This window comes from Zea mays, chromosome 9 (assembly GCF_902167145.1).
Source record: "Zea mays cultivar B73 chromosome 9, Zm-B73-REFERENCE-NAM-5.0, whole genome shotgun sequence".
Classification (NCBI taxonomy): domain Eukaryota; kingdom Viridiplantae; phylum Streptophyta; class Magnoliopsida; order Poales; family Poaceae; genus Zea; species Zea mays.
This window is the reverse complement of record NC_050104.1, coordinates 14,142,655-14,168,570: the sequence shown is the minus strand read 5'-3', so window position 1 is coordinate 14,168,570 and position 25,916 is coordinate 14,142,655. Positions and strand designations below refer to the sequence as shown.

At 46.3% G+C, this 25,916-nt stretch overlaps 2 protein-coding genes across 2 annotated transcripts; one reads left to right on the top strand and one right to left on the bottom strand.

Annotated features, from left to right (window-relative positions):
• Positions 1-13,303: 13,303 nt before the first annotated feature.
• On the top strand, positions 13,304-15,059 carry LOC109942262 (hydroxycinnamoyltransferase 4). Its single transcript, XM_020544116.3, has one exon. The coding sequence runs from the start codon at positions 13,444-13,446 to the stop codon at positions 14,764-14,766; it is 1,323 nt and encodes a 440-aa protein (XP_020399705.1). The 5' UTR covers positions 13,304-13,443; the 3' UTR covers positions 14,767-15,059.
• Positions 15,060-17,232: 2,173 nt separating this feature from the next.
• LOC109942297 (hydroxycinnamoyltransferase 4) lies at positions 17,233-18,894 on the bottom strand. The gene has a single exon (XM_020544192.3). The coding sequence runs from the start codon at positions 18,697-18,699 to the stop codon at positions 17,398-17,400; it is 1,302 nt and encodes a 433-aa protein (XP_020399781.1). The 5' UTR covers positions 18,700-18,894; the 3' UTR covers positions 17,233-17,397.
• Positions 18,895-25,916: the final 7,022 nt, after the last annotated feature.

Below are 25,916 nucleotides of genomic sequence, written 5' to 3'. Positions count from 1 at the left end.
ACCACGGGGAGAGAGAGGTGGAAGAGGGAGAGGAGAGGTTGTTGCGCGGGAGATCCAAATGAGAGAGAGAGAGAAGGGGGCACATGAGGGGGTGGGGCGCCAGGGGCGCGCAGGGCCGGGCCGGATCGGGCCGGGCAGGGCAGGGCTGGGCTAGGCTGGGCCGGGCCACTTCGCGGATCGAAAACCCACGACGCGCGCGGACCACTAAACGGAATTAAATCGCAAATCGAAATCCGGACCGGAACGAGACGAACACTCAACATCAGACCAAGAAATGTGCTTCGGCATGATGCAACACCCATGACACTTAGGTTTTGGTTTATACATGACACGAACACCTGTCACTATACTGGTTTGAAATTGGGAAGAATGAGCAAAACGGGGAAAGAGAAAAGAGAGTAACACCCGAATTTGGTGAGAGAAAAGAAGAAAAAATTCTACCCCCAAATTCAGGGCGTTACAAGGCTCTCAAGCTCACAAACTCAATACAACACAGAGAGTGGAGTAGGGTATTACACTCTGGCGACCTAAACCACTCTAAATCCTCGTGTTCACTCGTGTTCATCGACCATCTAGCAGACAGGCAAAACGCTTAGGCCCCTCCTCATCTTAGCATTTAGGGCGGGTGCGTTCCGCCACCCGGCCGGAGATTTTCCTCTCCGACAGACACACATCCACAGTATCCGCCACTGCAAAAGAAATGGAGACCAATGGTAGTTGAGGAAAAACAAACGGCCAGAAAAATAGAAAATAAAACAACACTTGTGCAGCACCCTGCAGGTATGGCAGACAACCTGGCTAACAAAGTCGAACTAGCTGTACCAGGCGCAGACCGTCCGACCCCTGAGTCCGGACCGTCTGCACCACATCAGGACGCTTCTGATGACGTACCAACATCAATGGAGGAGGACGACCTACTAGGAGAAGACCTGGTCGACTATGAAGTTTCTCCAGAGCATCCAGGTATGGATGTAAATATTATTACATTTTCCGCCGATTGTACTATTGTCGGCGACGATGAACCTGTTGTTGCCCAGTTTGATTTTGGTCCTAAAGAAGTCGCCTTTACTAAACCAAAGGAATCGGTAAATCATTTAAAGCCGCTCTTCATGCGCGGTCACATTGATGGGATACCGATTGCTAAAATGTTGGTAGATGGAGGGGTGGCTGTAAATCTAATGCCTTATTCATTATACAGAAAATTAGGTAAACAAGATGACGAACTTGTCAAGACCAACATGACCCTCAGCGGTGTTGGAACTGATAGTTCGATCAAAGCCAGGGGAGTCACGTCCGTTGAATTAACCAGCGGGACTAAGACCCTTGCTGCTGCATTCTTCGTCGCCGATGTAGAAGGAAATTATAGTCTAATCCTAGGTATAGATTGGATTGATGCCAACCAATGTATACCTTCTACATTACATCAAATGTTAATACAATGGGTAGGCAATGATGTAGAACAAGTACATGCTGATGTATCGGCCTATATCGCTGTGGCCGATGCCCCTGTATGTTGGACCTATGAGACTGCTACGTGTCTCATAGGAGTAGACTTTTCTGATTATCAGTTCCTAAGTATAGATAAGAAGGGTTTCATTCCCGTAATGCTAGAGCCGATGGAGAATCGGCTAAATCCTAAATAAAGTTTAAATAATGAGTACGCACAAAATTCATGGGTCCTTGGTCACGGACAGTTCGGCTTCTGAGGCCGAATGGTCCGGCCTTTCACAAAACAGTTCGGTCTTTAAGGCCGAACATATACCAAAGAATAGAAATAGTATCACGGAGGATCCAGCCCTCGAGACCGGAGAGTCCGCCATTACACAAAGATCGTCTGATTCCTCTATGGGGGACATGATAGAGGAATTCAGAGATATCAATAAACTAGGACAGGGGTTTACATCGGCCAATCCTTTGGAGGAGATCGACATAGGAGATGGTAAAACTCCAAGGCTGACTTTTATAAACAAGATCCTGGAGACCGATCTAGAAGTGAAATGATCGGTCTATTGAAGGAATATTCAGATTGCTTTGCTTGGAATTACACTGAGATGCCGAGATTAAGCCGAGAGATCATAGGGCATCGGCTGTCCATTAAGTCCGGTTTCAGACCTTTCAAACAGAGAGCTAGAACATTTCATCCAGATCTTCTCCCACAAATCAAGGACGAAATCCACCGGCTGGTAGAAGCTAATTTTATTAGACCTTGCAGATACGCAGAGTGGGTCTCCAATATTGTGCTGGTGGAGAAGGAGTCAGGTAAGCTTAGAGTATGCATTGATTTTCGCAATTTAAATAGAGCAACTCCTAAAGCTGAGTATCCCATGCCCATAGCCGACACATTAATCAATAATGCATCAGGAAATAGAATTATTAGCTTTCTTGATGGTAATGCTGGATATAATCAGATTTTCATGGCCGAAGAAGATGCGTCTAAAACGGCCTTTATATGTCCAGGCTTCATTAGTTTATTTGAGTGGGTTGTCATGACATTTGGTCTGAAAAATGCTGGTGCTCCTTACCAGAGGGCTATGAATTTGATCTTTCACGAGCTGTTGGGAAACACTATGGAAGTCTACATTGATGATATTGTAGTAAAATCAACTGAGTTTAGTTCTCATTTAGCTGATTTGTGCAAAGCCTTTGATAAGATACATCGGTATGGTTTGAAAATGAACCCACGTAAATGTGCTTTTGGAGTGTCGACTGGTAAGTTTTTAGGATTTGTCATCCATGAACATGGCATAGAGATAGACCCTGACCGAATCAAGTCTATTCGGAATGTGGGACCTCCGACTTGTAAGGTCGAAGTGCAGAAGTTTCTCGGCAAGGTGAATTATTTACGAAGGTTTATTTCTAACCTAGCCGGGAAGATTGATGCCTTCACCCCTATCCTTCGGCTTAAGAATGATGTCGAATTCTCTTGGGGGCAGAGCAGCAAGAAGCATTTGATCTCATTAAAAAATACTTGTCTTCGGCTCCCGTATTAAAAGCACCACGAGCAGGAGTACTATTCCGATTATACATTGCAGCTGAAGATAAGGTCATTGAGGCTGTTCTGACATAAGAAACTGAAGGAAAGGAGCATGTGGTGACATATCTAAGTCGAAGGTTGGTGGATGCTGAAATGAGGTACACTTTTATTGAGAAGTTATGATTATGCTTGTTTTATGCATGTACCAAGTGTAGATGTTATTTACTGTCTAGTCATTGCACTGTTTCTGGTCAAGCCGATGTGATCAAATACATGTTGCATAACCCAATTATGAGTGGTAGAATTGGTAAGTGGGCTTATGCACTCATAGAATATGACTTGGCCTATGAACCATTGAAATCTATGAGAGGCCAGGTCGTAGCGGATTTTATTGTAGAACATCGGATTAATGATACTCATAAACTAGACATGTCGTACCTCACTATTACTCCTTGGAGTTTATATTTTGATGGATCGGTTTGCAATGAAGGGCAAGGGATTGGCATCGTACTTGTTTCACCAAGTGATGTCTCCTTCGACTTCTCTAGCCGATTGAAAACTTATTGCACTAACAATCAAGCCGAATATGAGGCCCTTTTGTTCGGCTTGGAACTTTTAAATTGTATGGGAGTAAAACATGTGAAGGCATTTGGTGATTCTCAGCTGGTCGTCCAACAGGTGTTAGAAGAATATCAATGTTTCGATGGTACTCTAAATAGTTACCTTGAAAATGTTGGGACATAATTCATTCTTTTGACGAATTCAGTATTCAGCATATCTCTAGAGTTGAGAATCATAGAACTAACAATTTGGCACAAGATGCATCAGGTTATCGGATAAAGTGAGGGAGATTTCACAACACTGAAAATCTGATAACCGGTGCAGGGCCAATTCCCCAGGTCGCGAACCGTCCGATTAGAGACTCCGGGTTGTCCGGGGTTACCAGGAAAGTTCTAATTGATTCGGCTGATTATGAAGCTGATACAAATGATTGGAGGACGCCCCTAACTAATTATTTACGAAATCCCAATATTAAGAGAGATAAGAACATTCGGCATACAGCTTTCAAGTATGTTTTGATGAGTGATGAACTCTACCGCCGAACAGTCAACAACGTCCTTCTTAAGTGCTTGGGCCTAGATGATGCTATATTAGCCATGGCCGAAGTACATGAAGGAATTTGTGGTACCCATCAATCGGCTCCAAAGATGAAGTGGTTGTTGCGAAGATCTGGTTTTTATTGGCCTAACATGATAGCTGATTGTTTCAAGTATCATAAAGGATGCCAAGTGTGTCAAAAATTCGACGACCTACAGTTAGTCCCTGCAGCCGAATTACATCCTATCATCAAGTCTTGGCCTTTCAGAGGATGGGGATTAGACTTTATAGGAGAGATTCATCCTTCATCATCAAAAGGGCATCGGTTCGTGTTAGTTGCCACTGACTACTTTACCAAATGGACTGAAGTCGTTGCTTTGAAGAACATGACACACAAGGAGGTAATTGAGTTCATAACTGAGCATATTATTCATAGATTCGGCATTCCCCAGACTTTGACTACAGATCAAGAAACTTCTTTTATGTTAAAGGAGGTACGTGAATTTGCTGAATTATATAGAATTAAGTTGCTCAATTCATCTCCATATTATGGTCAGGCCAATGGACAGGCCGAGTCTAGTAATAGGACATTGATCAACTTGATAAAAAAGAATATATCCGATAATCCTAAGCATTGGCATAAGATTTTGTCCAAAGCTTTATGGGCTCACAGAATATCTAAACATAGTGCTACTAAAGTATCTCCTTTTGAGCTTGTCTATGGGCAGGAAGCAGTGTTGCCTGTGGAAATAAGTTTGAATGCTATCAGGTTCGCCAGGCAAAATGATCTAACTGTCATTGATTATTATAATTCAATGATGGATAATATTGATGAGGTGACCGACAAGAGGGTGATAGCTTTGGGAGCAATAGAAAAGGACAAGATCATGGTAGCCAGGGCCTACAACAAGAAGGTCAAAGCAAAGTCATTTCAAGTAGGGGACCTGGTGTCGAAGACCATCCTGCCACTAAGGAACAAAGACCGGAAGTTTGGGAAATGGTCGCCAAGCTGGGAGGGTCCTTATAAAGTAAAACAGGTAATGTCTGGTAACACCTATTTATTACAAACATTACAAGGCAAAGATTTACCCAAGTCTTTGAATGGGCGTTTTCTCAAACAGTACCATCATAGTATGTGGCAAGATGCCTAAGAAAACCGATGTAATCGAATCGAGTTAGTTGCTTTTGGTTTGCTCAGCTCCACCAAAAGGCAGGGGCATATGTTGAGCACCAGTTTGAGCCGACCGGACAGTCCGGCCATATGGCCGGACGGTCCACGCCTGTGGCCCGGACGGTCCGCGCGTGCAGAACAGATTAGGGTTCCGAGTTTCTTGCTATGTTTGTTGGCGAGAATCTCGGGATAAGCTCGGAATTTTGTTGGTAACGGGTCCAGCCCCCCTCTTCTATAAAAGAAGAGGACTACGACCGATTTAATGATCAATCGAACATTCAATCAAAACAATTTACATTTATTCTTAGGAGTAGTTCTAGTCTAGTTCTAGTTTAGCCTTCCAATCCCCAAATTCTTCGCTTATCTTCGACTCTACGTCGATTAGAGGAGTCTAGGTCGGCCTGCCCGAGCCTAGACACCACCTAGGATCTCTACTCCCCAACGGGGTCCCTCCCGGGAACGAGATCCAGGCGCCGCCGGCGATCTTCCGCCGCCCCTGCGCACGCGCGGACCGTCCGACCGTCAGGCAGGAAACCCTAGCCTCGCGCCAGGTCGCGGATCGTCTGGCCCCTGGCCGTGGACCGTCCGTGCCTGACCAGAGAGCAACGCCGCCGGTTCTTGTTTAGTGATTGGCGCACCAAAAAGGTGCCAACACGATGCAACAAAGTTTATGTTAAAATTAGTTATCACTTTTTCTTTTACATTGGCTTATTCATATATTTGCCGTCATCTACATGATGAATTAATTTTTATGTTAATATTAGTGGATATGAAAAATCTGTTGGATAACCGAAATCCGTGTGAGTATGAGTTTAGATAAAATTTTATACCTGTTATAGTATGGTTTTTAACGGGCTTATTTTTTTCATGGGTATAGGATTAGACAAGTAATACGAGCGAGTTTTCACTCGTTGCTTCTACTCGTAACCCCACGATTGACAGTCCCGAATGAAGAGAGACAAATCCAATGTTGGACGACGCTGCGCTAGCTAAAGTTCTGCACACGACTAGACGACTAGATGGTCAAGTTTTAATCCTTCGTTTCGTTTTTTTCCCTTAAAGCATACACACGTTCCGATTCCTTTTCTGATAAAACAATAATAAGTTAATTCTGTGTGGGTTGAGCTAGCTCTTGCCGCTCCAGATTCTTAATTTGCGCGGGGAACTGGTGAGATTCTTCCTCTCTCACTTTGCCGTTGCCGTTGCCTTCGTTGCCCACACCAAACGCCTCTGTTTGTTTTAGCTTTTTAGAGCTTCTGGCCACCAAAAGCTGCTGCGGACTGCCAAACGCTCAGCTTTTCAGTCAGCTTTTACAAAATTTGTTTGGATAAAAACCATTCAAAATCAACATAAACATATAATCGGTTGAGTCGTTGCAATAGTAAAAATCTGTCACTTTCTAAATCCTGAGTCCTATGGACACCTTTATCTTCCTCCGCACGTAATCCTAATGATACTCATATTCTCTACACAGCCAGATTCTCAGAAAAGCTGGTCAGAAAAAAGCTGAACCAAACAGGCACTATTGACCCACCGTTTTTTGCACGCCACAGCGGAACCGAAACCACACACCATAGGAAACGTCACCTCCTCTTGTTTAAAGAACGCTCCTATCGACGCCAAACGTGCACACCTGCAGGTATACTACATGCATGCATGTGTCATAAAATACTCATTAGAGTACGTACAATCCTATTAATTAAGACGAATTTTAAAGGTTATCTAGGGATTAAGTGAAAAAAATAAAGATCCAGACTCTTAGGAAAGAAATCATCTCTTCACGACTTACTATAACTATTTTTTAACTTCATTTATGATCTAGTGTCTTAGAGTTGTATCATGCAACCTCCTAGTGCATGTAGGACCTAATTCTGTTCGTTCGTGTGATTTAGACGTTTTTGTTAGAATCTATACTATCTAGGATCGATTCCTAAGTCACTAGAATACCAATCCGTAACTGAAAGTAAAACCTTGATGACGAGTAGATCTGATCTACTGAGAGGAATGAGGAAACATACCTTATTGTTGTTGTTGCTATCTTCATATTGTTGCCCTGCAGAGAAGCATCAGGCATCAGGATCCGAGCCGCTGTAGGTTGTAGCGTTTACAGACACTCCGACGCTTAGGCGATGGGGCCTCTGGGGACTAGGGTTTTGGGGCGAGGTACTAGCGTTAGTCTTTCCTGCGACCTCTTAGTCCTATATTTATAGCGTCGTGTGCCTGGGGCTCCAACCGAGATTAGCGTGGGCCCTCCCAATCAAGGGCCTATTTAAAGAGATAGATAGTTGAGTTTAGCCCAATCCAGTCACTGATGACCAACTGTAGAGGATACACCCAAGAGTTTTACCCTATTTGGCTTGTCCACGGACTTTGTCACACTCATAGCCAAGGCATTTTGTTTACAGCTCGAAGGCGCAAGTGTATTAATTCGCTTAGTTGACCCCTTTTACCGTCGTCTTAGTCGAGGCGCAAGTGTATTAATTCGCTTTTATTAGTTGTACTGTACTCATGTTAACATGCAAGTATCTTAATTAATGTTTATTAGTCGAGGCGCAAGTGCTTAGAGAACCGTTTTGGTGTCTCTCCACTGTACATGCCCTAAATAGAAGAAAATAGGGCTACAAGCGTCATTTTGCCACTCACTAAACCTGTCCAAAAAATTCTAGAGGGCCTAAATCAAGCGTACGGATAGGGTACATACTATATACTCCACTGTGGTTCTCCAAACACTAGATACACCTAAGAAACATGTTCATACAACATAATAATATTTTTAAGAATTGTATCTTATTCACTAGAATCTCTCAAAACACAACTCATTTAAGTAGGTTGTATGAGTAGAACCGTATTTTAGGCTTAGAGAACCGTGCTAAAGACGTTACTTCATCGAGAGACGTCGCTTGTGTTTTTTTGTGAAGGGCTATTATACGAGCCACCTTCATTATTGTGCGGTGTACGTAAGGGTAGGTAGGTATACAGGTCCTTTTTTACTGTTAATTAGTCCTAAACGTCAAGCGAAGCGTTTAACGTTGAAACATGTACGCTATATCAGAGCGATCAGAGTTAGTATTAGATCTCGAGGCTTGTAGGGGTACTTCTTTTCTTTTCTTTTTTTTTTTTTTTGGGGGGGGTCTCTCTCGTTGGATAAAATATGATCGGTTCGTGAATTTCGCACACAGATGTAGCATTATTATGTGATTTTGTTCGTGTCATGCGCTGTTTGAGTATTTGAGACGCGCGCGTAGAGGCAGGAGAGGTGCATATGTTTTTTTACTGACCTTTTGGACTTGCTACCAGGTGACCTTATATTCTTGTAACACATATACATGCGTTCCTTGCATCACTTGGCGAGCAAGATAAATTTTGTAAAGTTTCAGTAAAGAATTAGCAAGCGCCTTCTTCTGTGCGCGTGTACCTTTTAATTTGTAGGGTAAAGGCACAATTCTATTTGACTCCTAGCTAGTCATAAATGTCAAGCGCTCAACGTAGACAGTTGAACCGAATGGGTATATTATTATACTGTAGATCTGGACGGCTTCTTCCGGGTGGCATTTTACATGCCTCGGTACTAGGAACACAATCGGCCTGGTTGGATGGCTGCACGTCAACTCTGGCCAGCTGAATACCATAATTTTGACAGTACGAGGGCTATTAAACTAATAGCATCAGAATCAAAATAGTTTGTTTTGCATCCATTTATACAGGCTTTGCCTTCTACATAGAATCAATTAATTAAACATAATCTCAAATAAAGTCAACGCATGCGATGATTCCAGATGAGATAGTGTGGCTAACCAATTAGGCGGAATATGATGTCATATGCTCCTGGTATTAGGTTTTGTTTAGATGCTATCAGATTCATCTCAATCTCCACATAAAATTAAAGTTCTACTTTAGGCCGTGTTCGTTTGCGCCGGATTACACCCGGAATCGTTCCAACTAATCAAAGTTTATGTAAATTAGAGAAATAATCCGGTTAGAAATCGTTCCGACCCACCAATCGGCCGTAACAATCGAACAACGCCTTAATCGGCTCCAACACACGTAGACGATTGATGCGAATACACATGAAGTGTTTGATTCATGCTTTAACTACTTGCAAAGAATTAAGGATATCCGGCAGGACTGGGTCATTTTTCTTTTGGCCTGCTTGCAAGCCGCTGCACCGAGGGAAAGCATCTTTGGACCAGTATTGACCGGTGATCATCGCCTGTTGCACGATACGCTCCTTTTGTGTGTTCTTTAATTTTTTTTCTACGAGTGCTAACTTTGTGGACATCTTCTTTTTGACTAGACAAGCGAAGACCGCCTCCCTGATAAATTATGTTAGATGATGCGCGGTAACATCGTAAAGTTCTAGGTACATATATATGGACGGACATATAAACATTTTCTAGGTAGTTCCAGACGATAAAAACGTGGGCGGTAGCTACCAACGACGACGACCAAGGATGCATGCACATTACTGCTATTTCGAAACCTGTGAACTGATACTCGTTGTTGGAAGTTGGAACCACACACTCGCTTATCACTCAACAGCTCCACCAGACCACCACTACACCATTTCCAAAGCAAAGACAACAGTGTAGTAGATGATTATTTAGGGCATGTACAGTGGTGTTTAATGTGGAGGCTCTTAAGGTGTTTAAGGGGGTTATTTGCAAAAAAATCTTAGAGCCGTCTCTCCGTGAAGAGACGCCTCTGGCTCGTAAACCAAGTAGCAACAGACGCCTCACTTCCCACTGTAAGAATTTGTCGTCTGTTCTATCGATCTGATGCTATACAAATACATTTAATTCTGTATTTATTAATAGACTACGTTTATAGACACTCCACTGTACAATAGAGTCTCTTAGTTGTCTCCTGTGCTTGGAGAACCGTTTTAGTGTCTCTCCACTGTACATGCCCTTACGTAAGGGCATGTACAGTGGAGAGACACCAAAACGGTTCTCCAAGCACAGGAGACAACTAAGAGACTTTATTGTACAATGGAGTGTCTATAAACGTAGCCTATTAATAAATACAGAATTAAATGTATTTGTATAGCATCAGATCGATAGAACAGACGACAAATTCGTACAGTGGGAAGTGAGGCGTCTGTTGCTACTTGGTTTACGAGCCAGAGACGTCTCTTCACGGAGAGACGGCTCTAAGATTTTTTTGCAAATAACCCCCTTAAACACTTTAAGAGACTTCACATTAAACACCACTGTACATGCCCTAATAGAGACACAAGTCTGCAACGATCTAGTCTTTTTCTCATGTTTAAGTACCTTATATTTTCTTTATTATTTGTGAGACCCACCCACTTCCCACTCTTACCATGCTTTAGAGCATGGCTTATAATAGAGCCTGCTGAAGGCTTTATACCACTGCCATGTCATATAGAGCCAGACACACAGCCAATTCATATAATGGGTTGGCTTTATGATAGGCTGGATGCACTCAACCGAAGCATTCAATGCTTCCATATATACATCATCTGCTATGCACTTCCATATATAGGATGGAGTCGAAAGAGCGAGAAAGAGCCGGCACATCTTCTCGTTGTGGGCTGCAAGCGGTCTTTTTTCCCTCGAGGACGACGCTGCGGACGGGCTGCGAAACAAGAGCCCGTTTCTTTCTCTTTCTTGGTTTCTCACCCCTCCACGTAAGAATCTGATGACGTGGAACACCTTACATCCTGCTGAGGTGTACTTATGATACTTGCTCTTATCTCCTCCCCACGCGCCGTTCCACTTTGCCGGTTGGACTCTTCCAAGCTCGCCGCCGCCCTAGCTTTCCTCACTTCCCCTATGCTGCTCGTCGGGGGCAGCTAGCACTAGCAGCCTCCCCATGCATTTGGGCCACCGCTTTGACTCCTTGCACGGGCGCTTTCCAAGGAGCGGGAGGGCGAGAGGGATGCATGCACCAACAGCATCAAAGATGAAACAGTGCACAGAAGGATATGAGAAGAAGATGGCAGGGGTAATAGCAATAGGGGTGTGGTGACGGACCACGTGGTTGTGAGGATGGAGGGCACGACATTAAGGACTAGCCTCTTTCTTTCTACTCCGCCTAGCTAGGCACTTGCTCGATGCAGCTATATATTAGGAGGCAGGCTATCTAAAAGAACTTAAACGGCTACAATTAAGAGTGTAAATTATTGTATATATATACCCCCTCCGTTTCTTTTTATTTGTCGCTGGATAGTATAAAATTGCGCTATCCAGCGACAAATAAAAAGAAACGGAGGGAGTATATATATATATATAATACAACACTAGAGAGATATACAGTTGATTAATTAGTGTAATAAAAAAGTCCTAAGTAACAACTACTTGATCTAGCAACTCTATTTCATCTAATGCAAGCTCTCCCTACATAATTCTAGTATATTGATTTCTAGTCTGTGTCACAACAACACTCAAACTATATTATCACACTGCGACAATGTTTCTGTAGTAGTGAAACAAAAAAAAAACCTCATCAAGAGTCGTATAACCTCTGTTTCTACCATATTAAAGCATCAGTTTCAACGTTCGTCCCGCGTCAATATTTTTTAAAAAAAAACTTACATTTTTTAGAATCAATCTGCACTCCTATAATCTCTTCTCTACTACTATAATAGGAGAGTTTATGTAAAAAATAAGGTGAAATTACGTATAAGTGAGTGTTTGAATCTTGGTTGTTGGTTTCACATTCACACTCACATAATCAATAGAAAACATATATTTTATGATTTATTAAAACAAAATTTATCCTATGTTATATATATATATATATATATATATATATATATATATATATATATATATATATCCGTAGCAATGCATGGCCATATGATTAGTCTTGATATGAAGTTAGAGTTGTGTGGCTTGTATTAGCTAGAACTAGGGATGAAAACGGTCGGTAAACACTAAAATTATTACCGTTTTCATATTTTTTTATCGGAAACAAAATCGAAATCGGTAACTCCGGAAACGGAAACGATATCGGTATTTTGAAAACATCGGAAACGAAAGTTTGGTGTGGAAAATACACCGGTAACGATCGAAATCTAAGATACGATCGGTAAACATATCAAACTTCATAATACAACAAAGTTGACAAAAGATCACAAAGACCACAAGTTCATAATTCATGATATATAACAAGTTCACAAGGATCACAAATTTATAATATAAAAAGTTTACAAAGATCAAAAGTTCATAATATAACAAGTTCACAGTATAACAAGTTCATAAAGATCACAAGTTCACAGACTCAAAGTTCACAATTCACAATATCCACTCGATTTAGCTAACATGACATGCTTACTTGTAAAATATTTTTTCCTCACATAAAGAGTTTTTCACAACCTCATAGGAAAACCCTAAAACCTAGTGTGTGGAAAAGACCAAATCGTTAATCTCAACTGCCTTCCAAGACAATCTATCCCAAAAAATCTTAAGACATCCAAAAATACAAAAAAGTAATTCTTATCTAGAGACGTACAGGCAATGCGAAAAATCACATGCTGGAAAATTCCGATACACAATTCCGAAAAATTCTAAGACAAAAATCCGGAAAATTCCGACAAAAACCGGTAACCAATGAAAGAAACGGTCGGTAAAACACCACGCCGGTTCCGATACCGATTCCGATAGAAAATCCCGAAAACCGATTCCGTTTTTGAAAAATACCGTTACCGATGAATCCGATCGAAAAATTTCGAAATCGGTTTCCGGAATACCGAAAAATTCCGAAACCGTTTTCATCCCTAGCTTGAACTAAACCAAAGGCAGTAAAGCGAACTATAATTTGAACGGAGTGTGGAGAAGTATTCCTCTTTGTTTGGCGTGCACCACAATTCACAGCATCTCACCATCCCCACACCACACACCACACCACCAGACAACAAAATGTGTGGCATGCAAATGTACCACACCACTTTCAGGGTCTTGGTTCTCCACATGCGAAACTCTTGATCAACATACCCAGCCACCAACCCAACCCAAGTATCGAAATCCAACCTGCCACCCGCGGCCGTCGTACACGGCTTCTTCAGCGCTTCCCTGTTCCTATATATATGGATCCTCGCAGCACTGCAGAAGCCACACCATCACAAGAGAAGAGCAGAGCAGAAGAGAAACGCTGCAGACACGCGCCAGGAAGCACGCAAACGCACCAACGTACTAGCAGCTAGCTAGCTAGCTAGCAAGCTAGGGCAAACAAGCGCATGGCAATGGTGGAGCTGTTGTCGACTGAGCTGGTCGTCCCAGCCGAGGAGACGCCGGCGGGCGCCGTGTGGCTGTCCAACCTCGACCTGGCCGCGCGGCGCGGGTACACGCCCACGGTCTACTTCTACCGAACGAACGGCAAGCCGGAGTTCTTCGAGACCGACGCCGTGAAGGACAGCCTGGCCCGGGCGCTGGTGTCGTTCTACCCGCTGGCGGGCCGCCTGGGGCTGGACGCCGCCACCGGGCGCGTGCAGATAGACTGCACGGGGGAGGGCGCGGTGTTCGTGACGGCGCGGTGGGAGCAGTACGCGCTGGACGAGCTGGTGGGCGAGTTCGTGCCGTGCGACGAGATGCGGGCGCTGCTGGTGCCGCCCACGCCCGCGCCGAACCCGCCGTGCCCGCTGCTGTTCGCGCAGGTCACCCGCCTCCGCTGCGGGGGCGTCGTGCTCGGCCTCGCCCTGCACCACTCGGTCGTGGACGCCAGGAGCGCCGCCCACTTCGTGGAGACGTGGGCGAGCATCGCCCGCGGCGGCGCCGGCGCTGGCGCCGGCAACCCCCTGCCGCCCTGCTTCGACCACAGGCTGCTGAGCGCGCGGCCCCCCGGCGCGCGCGCGGTGGCGTACGACCACCCGGAGTACAAGGCCGAGGCACCGGCGGCGGCGGATGGCGGTGCTGGTGGCGGCGCCGCCGCCGGCTACGCGAGCGCCATCGTGACGCTGAGCAAGGCGCAGGTGGCGGCGCTGAAGGCGCGGTGCGCGGGCGCGTCCACGTTCCGCGCCGTGGTGGCGCTGGTGTGGCAGTGCGCGTGCCGCGCGCGGGCGCTGCCGGCCGACGCCGAGACGCGGCTCTTCTCCATGGTGGACATGCGCGCGCGCCTGGCGCCGCCGCTCCCTCCGGGCTACTTCGGCAACGCGGTGGTGCGCACGTCGGCGCTGGCCACGGCCGGGGAGGTGACGGGCAACCCCGTGGGGTACGCGGCGCGGCGCGCGCTGGCGGCGACCAGCCCCGGGGACGACTACGCGCGGTCGCTGGTGGACTACCTGGAGGGCGTGGACGCCATGAACCTGCCCCGCAGCGGCATCTCGCGCGCGCACCTGCGCGCCATCAGCTGGATGGGCATGTCGCTGCACGACTCCGACTTCGGCTGGGGCGCGCCCGTGTTCATGGGGCCCGCGCTCATGTACTACAGCGGCTTCGTGTACGTGATGCAGGCGCCCGGGAAGGAGGGCGCCGTCGCGCTCGCGCTGTCGCTGGAGCCCGAGAGCATGCCGGAGTTCAGGAAGGTGTTCGCACAGGAGCTCGCGAGGCTCCAGGCGATATGATGAATGATGATGCACGTAACCGTGCATGCGTACGTACGTACTACTACTACTAGATGCTGAGGGGTGGGTTGGTAGGAGGTGTACTGTTTGTGGTTGTGTACACAACACCTGGCCATCAGACACAGGTGACATGGGAGTCGTCGTCGTCGTCTTCGTCGTCGCCGTCGTCCGTGTTGCAGACAGCAGCAGAGTCATTACCATGCATAAGCTCATGTCACATCACCATTACGTTTAATTTGGCATGAATGCACGCACGCATCCGTTTGTTTAATTTGCAGCGAAACGTTGATCAACCCTGTCAGCAAGTGTCTCCTTTCGGCATCCTATTAGCTGCTGTCATCAAGCAATTCACAAGTCAAGAGAAGAACATATATATACACTGTAACTAACCTAGCTAGTTGCTCCGTCAATAACGAAAATGCGTAATATCTGACCAGTCCCCACTAGCTGCCGCCTACCAGAAAAAAGCAGCTGGTAGTTCCGATCCATTTTTATTAGCTACTACTACTCTACTAGCTAGTGGCGCATCGATCCGCCGCACACGTAAACAAAGCAAGCAGGCATCCGTTAATTTCCCTCCATTCCACGGTGACCATGGATGGATCGATCGATCAGTGGAAATCAACCCTCAAATTATTAACCGGTCGACGACAGCCGCCGCGGCGGCAACCTCTGCATGTGCGGCAGCTCATGCCTCATGGTGACTGGTGTGACGAGCGACAGACGATCGATCAGTTGGTGCATGCATGGCGTTCGGCCGTCGACAGTGGGGACTGGTCAGGAAATTCCGACGACGCTCCTTGTGTTCCTGCTGCTGGCTCTAGCTAGCTGTGTGCCTCCGTTTCTGACATTTCGGTTCCGATGCTACCGGCCGCCCGGCCCACCGATCGTCGTATACGTCACGGTCATACATACGTTGTTAACCAATCTCGCTCCGACGTGTGTATTTCGCACGTGACGCTTGTGAACGCAGCTGCATCGATCTCCGTTCAAAGTTCAAAGGTGCGGTACCCGATGTGATGGTGATGCCAGCTTCATGGGACGAACGGTCTTTCCCTCGTACGCGTGGTGCGTTCTCCGCCGGACCAGAATTAATGGTCGCCGGCCTGCCGCGCGCTCATGGCATACGTAGTGCGGTCAGAGTTAATAAGCAGGTCGGTCGCTGAGTCCATCCGCTCAGGCAGGAGTGAGGTCATCAGCTAACCCCGGTCCTAGAGCGAGGTGCTAACGTACAACACTTATCTAGCAACCATAATCTTTTTCTTAGCTATCCAACTAATGAAATAACGTGGTATTGCCTCTGATCTAGATCGTGATGCAAGTTGACACGAGTCTTTTATCCTGCTTCGGGCTAGTGAGAGAACCTACTTTCAGCACAGAGTGGACGAGACTTATATTACTCGCACCTAAGTGCTTCCAGTAGTGTTTACAAGCAGAGCGGGAGAGGGAAGAATCCCAAATCCTAGGGGATGATTAAGGCAAGTGTCAATACCGAGTGGGGGGAAAACTTGTGAAGTGTTCGTCTGCCCTTTGAGAAGCCTTAGGGAGATTCCCGTAGGATGGGAGTTGGCTGCATACTGTGAAGGAGTGTCTTCGTATCTTGTAGAATGTATGACCTTGTACTTTATTGTTGACTTGTGCTTGCTTGTTTCCTGCTGAGTGCCGAAGCCGAGGGCTCGACACCCTAGCGAGGGGTTGCCACACCGTAGTGATTGACACAATGTTAAGCATGGAAAAAAGCTTCTTAAGGGATGCGCTGGCTCCACTGTATCTGATGACGTTAGGGGCGTCCTCCATCACAGATATCGAGGCTAGAACCGGGCTCGGGCGAGGCAGAAGTCTGCTCGAGGTCGAGACCGAGCCCATCTCGAGTTTCGATGACGTGCGCCACGGTTAAAGGAGTGGCCTTTCGCAGGATTCGCGGGGGAGCAGATAGCCGAGGCCGATCTCGGGCGAGGCAGAGTTTGTCATGAGGGCGAGCTCTACGTCGGGCGAGACGGAGTTTGTGCCCGAGGGCTGGTCCACGCCCCTGTCGTATTATATGTCACGTCTGGAGCTGGCAGACGACGTGTGTGTACAGTGTTGCATGCGTAATCATGGCTGGTGAGTCTTTGACAAGACCACGATCTTGTTGTCACTGTACACCTGCAGCCCTGCGCGGGGTAGATACGCGTATTGAATGCGGCTGTCTCTCCAGCGGACTTCGGGTGAGCCTTGCCACAGGTCTTGTCCTTCTCGTCCGAGACGAGCTCGGGCGAGGTGGACATGGCTGTCCTAGGGTGAGGGGGCCTTGGTCGAGACGGAGATTCTTGAGCTCATGCTGCGTTCGAGATCGGGTTCGGGCGAGACGGAGTTTTGGAAAGACCCCTGAGGGTGACCTCGAGTGAGGCGGAGTTTTTGATTCCTTGACCTTGGGGGACGTACTTTGATGGTATTCGTAGGGTTTAAGCGTGTTTTAAGGATGTAGTCTGGGTATCTCTAATTATAATAACCCACAGTTATATGGTAGATATTTAGAGAAATATGCTGATATGAGTGTGGATAGCCTAACACGTAGTACGTTCCACGCATGCAACTGTCCACTGGCGCCTGGCGGCTTAGCCGGTACATACTTCGAGCTATATGTATGCATTAGATCACGTCCAGGCTGGCGAGCTCCTCGGCGAACACCTTCCTGAACTCCGGCATGCTCTCCGGCTCCAGCGACAGCACGAGCGCGAGGGCACCCTCCTTCCCCGCCGCGTTCATGACGTACACGAAGCCACTGTAGTACATGATCGCCGGCCCCATGAACGCCGGCGCGCCCCACCCGAAGTCGGCCTTGTACAGCGACATGCCCATCCAGCTGATGGCGCGGAGGTGCGCACGCGAGATGCCGCTTCTGGGCAGGTTCATGGCGTCCACACCCTCTAGGTAGTCCACCAGCGACCGCGCGTAGTCGTCGCCCTGGCTCGTTACCGCGAGCGCGCGGCGCGCGGTGTGGCCCACGGGGTTGGACGTCACCTCGCCGACCGTGGCGGAGACCGAGGTGCGGACCACCGCGTTGCCGAAGTATCCCGTAGGGAGCGGCGGATCCAGGCGCGCACGCATGTCGATCATGGAGTAGAGCCGCGTCTCCGCCTCGGGGGGCAGCGCCCGCGCGCGGCACACGCACTGCCACACCAGCGCCACCACGGCGCGGAACGTGGACGCCCCCAGACACCGCGCCTTGAGCGCGCCCACCTGCGCCTTGGTCATGACGATGACGGCGCTCGCGTAGTCGGACGCGGCGGTGGCGGCGTCCACAGGCTCCGGCTCGGGCTTGTACTCCGGGTGGTCGTACAGCACCACGCGCGCCAGGCGCGCGGCGAGCAGCGTGTAGTCGAAGCACGGTGGCACAGGAGCGTTCGCGGCGGCGGCGGCGTCCCCGCGCGCGATGCTCGCCCACGTATCGAAGAAGTGCGCGGCGCCCCGCGCGTCGCACACGGAGTGGTGCATGGACAGGGCGAGCACGGCGCCGCCGCAGCGCAGGCGCGTGACCTGCACGAACAGCAGCGCGCACGGCGGGTCCGGCGCGGGCGCCGGGGGCACCAGCAGGTCCCGCATCTCGCGGCACGGCACGAACTCGCGCATCAGGTCGTCGAGCGCGTAGTCCGACCGCGCGGTCACGAACACCGCGCCCTCGCCGGTGCAGTCGACCTGGACGCGCCCGGCGCCGTCGAGCGCGAGCCGCCCCGCGAGCGGGTAGAACGTGACCAGCGCCCTGGCGAGGCTGCCCTTGACGACGTCCGCCGCGAAGAACCCCGGGTCACCGTTGGGCCGGAAGAAGTAGACCGTGGGCGTGTACCCGCGGCGTGCGGCGAGGTCCAGGTTGGACAGCCAAATGGTGCCCGCCGGGGCCTCTTCAGCTGGGACGACCATCTCCGACGTCAGCACCTCCACTGTCGGCGCCATTGCCTCGTAACAAGCTCTGGTGAATGACGATGGTTGCTAGGTGGTTTAAATAAATATAGAGGTGTACACTCCGCTCAAGCGCGACGGTTGGAGAGTGACTGAGTGAGTGAGAGCCAGCACTGAGGAAAGCGCAAGCGCGAGTGGGTACTGGGTAGTACACTCCGCTCCGTCGACGTCGATTGTTGACGACGACGTCTGAAGCCTGCAGGGACGTGTAGAAAAACTGACAGGTTTGACTGCAGACTGCAAACTGCAGTAAATCGATAGTTGAAAGGTGGGTGGAATGATCGATTCTTCATTGAACAAGTCTCAGTTGAGTTTATTGCGGTCACTCTTTGCATTTGCATGAGTGTGTAGACGCCGGGAACCGCACATGCACTTTTTTTCTCAGTAATCTTCTTGAGGAATCTTTTTCTTGTAGCTGGTTATAATGTTATCCGGTATCACTGTTATTTTGACAAAAATGCATCAAAGATTTACCAAGCCGTCAGTGGTATAGCTAGAGTGATGATTTACACGTCACCTAAGCCCCCTAATCTTTGACTCGATCTAGCATGCTTGGAGACAAAACTTCACTCATGCACACAAAGACGTCTCATTTTGCTCCCTCCAAAATTGGTTCCCCAAACCAGCCAGCACAAATGCATTAGTAAGGATTATCAGTCCAAATACTTGTATCTTTAGAGGCGGTTCTAGATCTAGCTGTATCTATAGATGAATTTATGGAGCGCTTGTGAATACTTTTGTGCAGATCCAAATACTTCTATCTTTTGTTGTCTCTTTAGAGAACTAACCGTGTAATAAGTTCCTATTTTTCGAGCAAACATGTCGTAGCCCTCTTTTCATGGTAATAGGACGATGATGTCATAGCTTACGAACAGACAGGCAACATAGACTGTAGAGAAAACAAGAAATGGATTGCTTCTAGCCCACACAGGACATGGCACCCTATATATATTCCGTTGAAAACAAATAGGATACTCGACCGCATGCAGCCATGCATGGTATGACATGGAAGCCACAATATTCGAATTGAAAAGGTAAGAACCGTTTTCACCACTAGAATTAAAATCGTAGAAACAAATCGGATTCCTGAGAAATTCTTGCGTTCCACACACGTCCTTTTTACCCCCATTGAACCTGGAACCTGTGTGTGTGTGTGGAGTTGTGGTGTACACCTCTCTGCCTTTTAATTTGTTGTCCGTGTTGTTAAGTTGTTGAAGTTTGTTCGTCCTCGTCTCTGGGCGATTAAGATGACGCGTGGCTGCTCAAGAGATAGTCACATCTGATTGACGCGTCCATCTGTTCGCTGCTCGTGATGAGGCCGACGCCAATGCAAGAGCCGCCGGAATAATGTGCAGTCAGTCAAAAGGAGGGGGACATAATTTCTTGCCTTCATTGAGCTACCGGCGATTGCAAAGGCTCACTGCTCACATACCTTTCATCTCTGAAATCCTTAAGGCGCAGACGGAGGAGTTGTTGAGACCAACTTTTCTGGTCAAGAACGGCCGGGTTCTTAATGGGAAAAAAACCCAACCCACACCTAAATCTAGTAACTTTAACGTTCATCCCACGACCACCCAAAAATATGAGGAGAAAATTAAACTCAATCCACCCAATAACATTATTTACCTCAAACTAATTCATAACTGGATGGAAACCCATTGAAAACCCACAGGTTCAAACAGAACATATAGTTTCATCATCTAGAGATCCAAACAGAACATATAGTTATGATTGAAAGTTTGTATCGTAAAAGGCCAAATTAAGAGAATACAAGATCCAAACAGAACATATAGTTTCATCATCTATAATTATTAAAGAAATGCAGATAAAAGTATAATATAGTTTCTCGAATTGATAAGCCTGCCATTGGATATCTATCGTCTACCTATGTTTAGAAATCAGAACTGAAGTACCCCAATAATGCCTGGGAGACAGACACAACCAGGGAGTGAAAAGATGCTAGGAAATGCAGTGCTGTTTTTTTATCCACACGGACCACGATCCAACTAGACATGACATGCTTGCAGGAATGTACTCCATGCATGTACCGAGTAGAAACACACATCTTGCTCAATTGATGCGTTCTGTCGGAAGGATGAACTACTAAACATACTAGTATCTGAAACGGGCTAAACATACTAGTATCTGAAACAGGCCACAACGGATGGACGTGGAGCTGGCCAACTATAAGAGATACTCAACCAGCAAGGGTAAAAATAACTAGTCGAACCAGCGAATCATCGCGCAGGGGGCTCGGCGTCTGCAGGGGATGGAGCACGGGAGAGGAACATGATGCACCAGGGCAGGATGGAGCACGAAGAGGAGCCACCGGCCGCCAGGGCGGGAGAGGAGCACTGAGTGCGGCACAGGGATGGAGCACATGAGTTAGGGTTAAGTACTTGAGTTGGGTCTGTAAGACTATAAGTTTGTTGGGATACTTGGTAGTCGAATATGGATGCATGAAGATCCATGGAAGCCCATGTCTATGCAAACCCATCTACACCCATGGGTATCAACCATTTTGACCCGCAATACAAAATAAACCCACCCAACCCAACCTGTTCACAATTAAAACCCATCACAACCCACCAAAACAAACACATTTGTTAAACCCACCTAAAATACTCGTTTACATCCACCCCATTTGCAGGCCTAGTGGCCCTGGAACTGGAAAAGCAACCTGATGCTTTGGTCTCCCCTCTAATTCTAACTGACAATGCCGATTGTGCCCTGCGTGCACAAAAGACCAAACATGGTAAACTAATCATACATCTAGAATACTCATACAAATCCGAACACAAATGATATAGTACAATTTCTAATGATTAATACACATTGACCATCACTACACGACAATTCATTTACAACGAATTATGGTTGGTTGCCAAAGACGTCTTCAGCATCGCTAAAGACCTTTAGCGACCTATAAAGATGATCGTTGTATGTGGCGTCGCTAAAGACTTTAGCGATCAACATCTTTTTAACGACATTGCATCTATAGCGACCGACCATTAATCCCAATGGCCACTATATCTAGGGATGAAAACGGTCGGTAAACACTAAAACCATTACCGTTTTCATATTTTTTATCGGAAACAAAATCGAAAACGGTAACTCCGGAAACGGAAACGATATCGGTATTTCGGAAACATCAGAAACGAAAGTTTGGTGCGGAAAATACACCGGTAACGGTCGAAATCTAAAATACGATCGGTAAACATATCAAACTTTACAATACAACAAAGTTGACAAAAGATCACAAAGACCACAAGTTCACAATTCATGATATAACAAGTTCACAATAACAAGTTCACAATTCATGATATAACAAGTTCACAAAAATTTATACTATAAAAAGTTTACAAAGACCACAAGTTCACAATATAACAATTTCATAGTATAACAAGTTCATAAAGATCACAAGTTCACAGACTCAAAGTTCACAATTCACAATATCCACTCGATCTAGCTGATATGGCATGCTTACTTATGAAATATTTTTTCCTCACATAAAGAGTTTTTTCACAACCTCACAGGAAAACCCTAAAACCTAGTGTGTGTGGAAAAGACAGACTGTCGGCTCTCTATCATTATATATTACTAATACATAACATGTACATAGAAAATGTGAATTCGTTCGAGAGACCAAGTCGTTAATCCCAATTGCCTTCCAACACCATCTATCCCAAAAGATCTTAAGGCGTCCAAAAATACAAAAAATAAGTAATCCTTATTTAGAGACGTACATGCGATGCGAAAAATCACACGCTGTAAAATTCCGAAAAATCTAAGACGCAATTCCGAAAAATTTTGAGACACAATTCCGGAAAAATTCGAGACACAAATCCAGTAATTTCGGACAAAAGCCGGTAACCGAAGGAAACGGTTGGTAAAACACCACGCCGATTCCGATAGAAAATTCTAAAAACCGATCCTGTTTTCGAAAAATACCATTACCGGTGAATCCGATAGAAAAATTTTGAAATCGGTTTCGGAATACCAAAAAAATCTGAAACCGTTTTCATCCCAAACTATATCGACCCATCATTGATTGTTAAATTTCCAGACTTTTAGCGACCAACGGACGATCAATGGACCGTGGCTACAAACATATTTAGCGACCAACCGTCGGTCCTTAACTTTTAGCAGCCAACAGTTAGTAACTAATAAGGATCGCTAAAACTGGTGGTGTAGTGCATGCTTCTACATGGACCAGAATCTATAAGTTCATGTTTAATACTCCTTCGTGCAAAATTATATGATGTGTCTATATTTACTATATCTAGATATATAATAAAAACAATATATATACAAAAAAACAAAACTTCTTACAATCTAGAACAATGGAGTATATGCAACAAATAAAAGATAGCTACCATTGTGCTCTGTTTATTTCAATTTCTAACACAACATGCACATAGATACTCTTAATGATTGTAGGGTCGTGGTGAATTTGTTAATTACTTTGTATGATTTTCTCCATTTATATCCATTCTTTTTTCTAGCTCTGTAGGGCATCTCCATGAGTCTTTAGCATACATTTACTTGAAACTTTTTAAAATTTATGGTGACTATTTTATATTTTTATCTTATTTGTTGCTACGAATTTTATCATCAAGTTAAGTTAAAATCCTTGTTCTCACATGGGCTAGGGTACTACTATCTATTGGTGAAGCAAGGTTTATATGTTTTCTCAAGCTATGTAAGGCCTTTTTTAGTTGATGGACCAAGATACTAAGGGTTTGTCATAGTCAACTACCTGTCAGAGAGATGGACCATTTCATGTACGGCAAAGGAAGACACGCGGCAATATGGCATGGTTTCCAATGCAAGTAATCTTACCTTGTTAGCTCAAGGGAGGACAATCTTTTTTATAGGATTAGAACTCTTAGTTTTAATCGATTAGAACTAGAATCGTGTGTGTGCCCTTTGGACTACATAAAGTGTAGCACCTAAAATCTCATTTTGGAAAACAAATAAATTAATAAATAAAATAATAGTAAATAAACCCTCTAAAGGTTTCTGGTGCTAGAAAATCCTCCAATAAAATTTTTTTCTTACATGTGGGGCAACCCCACATAACATAATTATGTTTCCAATAAAGATTTAAAATAATCTCCATATAAATTTGTTACTTTATTGAAATATATTTATAACTATTCACTAAAGAAAAGTACAAATAGAAATGATATTTTTCAAATACCTATTCTCTATTTTAGTGTGTATGAGCTTTATATTTGAAAGCATTTGTCTAAATAGGGAAATTAATTAATTAATAAGATATTGTCACATTCATATTGGAGTTTTGACTTTAAATTTATTTTGAATTTTAAACCTAAAATCTGAGTTGAATTTGGAAATAGAAATAGAAATTTGGAATAAGAAAGCAGGAAAAGAATAAAAGAAAAACACTAACCTGGGCCGCTCATGCACAATTCGGCCCACTCTCGCCTCACCTCACCAGCCCGCCACTCGCCCTGTCACTGACGACGATGCCCCACTGGCCGGCTCCTCACCGCGTGGCCTGCGCTGGCTGACAATTGGGGCTCGCTGCCCAGCCTCCCATCACGCGTGGGATGGAGTATGTCTCCCTGACGCGTGGGCCGCGTCTCTTCTCACCGCGTGCTCACTCCCCTCGCGTCCATGTGGGCCCTGGATGTCGGATTCATCCGCTTCCTCCATCTCCGCGTGGGTCGGGCGCCGCTGTAACAGCCGCTGCAAGGTTCGCAGCTCCAGCTGGCGCAAACGACCCCTCCTCTTCGGGGCACTCGTGGAGGACATCGCTGGTGGGGCCTGATCCGATCTGGGACCTCATTCCGCACGCGGGGACTGGTTCCGCTCGGGTGTTCTCCCCAACCAGACTTCGTATCAACGAAATCACGCGAGATCCTCTCAACGCCGTCCGCAAATCCTGGGGCTCAACCTCCGCGCCAGCCGTGCGGAATCAGCAATTCATCTCTCCGCGGACTCTATGCCCCTATAAATTCCGCCCGGGACTTGCCTTGGTCGCTCTACGGGTTCACCGTGAATTGATAGTGTAGGTGCTCAGGCCGCCACCGCCGTCCGGAGTCTTCATCGTTGCTTACAGACCGTTGTGTGGTCCTGGTTTGTTGTCGGGGCGTACTGAAGCTCGTCTTGGCAACACCTGGACAAATTTGCACACCGGCTCACCGAATCGCTCATCGGGGCCCCTTCCCTCACCGTCATTTGCTCCCTGCCGTGGCCAACAGTGTTCCTGCCGTTTCTTCCAAAAAGGTACCCCCTCAGGTGTTCGCATTGTTCTTCTCCGCGCGAATCGATGATCAAATCGGTAGTTGGGGCTTGGGGTGTGGAGGTCGGTGACCACCGGTGGGCTTCTTGCCGCCGCGGGGTTGTGGGTGCCGCTGCTTGGGTGTTGCCAGGTGGAAGATGGCCTTATGGCCGTTTGATGAGGTTTGGGTGGATGAGATTAGATCTGGGGAAGGGAAGGGTTGGACCGTAGATCTTTGCGTTGACGGTTAGGATTAGATGTTGCATACCAGTTCGCCCCAGCTCATCTCAGCCGTGGATCGTTGGATCGGCGGATGGTGTTCGATCGCGATGTATTAAAATCTAGACCAGAGGATTTAAATCCATCGGCCCGCAATGTGTACCGGTTCACTACGCGAGCCGATTTAATCGTGGGCGTAGGATTCGGATCGGGCGCCCCATATCCAACGATACCTCTTCACTTAACTCTTTTGCGAATAAACCCTTGGCTTTTGCATAATAAAACTCGCCGTCCCTAACTACTGTGCTCTGAGTCTTAGGTTTATTTGCGTAGAGGCCCCTCTAGTTTTCTGTTTTTAGGCGCACGAACCAGAGACCCGAGTAATTCAATAAATAAATTTAGAAATTGATTTTTAATGTACAAATAATTCCTAGATATTGTTTAAATCCTAGAAAATTCATATTAAGTCCATTTTGATCCATTCCAGTTGCATTAGTCTCACAATAAAATTTATTATCATCTGGCAACTTTGTTTTGTCATGAAATATAGGTTAAAATGTTGCACTTAGGCTATTCTATATTTAACCACGTGGATCTTTGGAAAACCATAACTCCTTAACCGTAACTCCGAATTTAGTGGTTCTTGTTTCTACAATCTCGTAACGTCGCCTAGATTATTATTATTCAATTTGTGCTTATATTTGGTGTAATGTTAATTTTGCCTATACATGTATGTTTGTAT

Excerpts from the sequence above, each read along its gene's own strand:
- LOC109942262 (XM_020544116.3), top strand. The coding sequence starts at position 13,444 with ATGGCAATGGTGGAGCTGTTGTCGACTGAGCTGGTCGTCCCAGCCGAG.
- LOC109942297 (XM_020544192.3), bottom strand. The coding sequence starts at position 18,699 with ATGGCGCCGACAGTGGAGGTGCTGACGTCGGAGATGGTCGTCCCAGCT.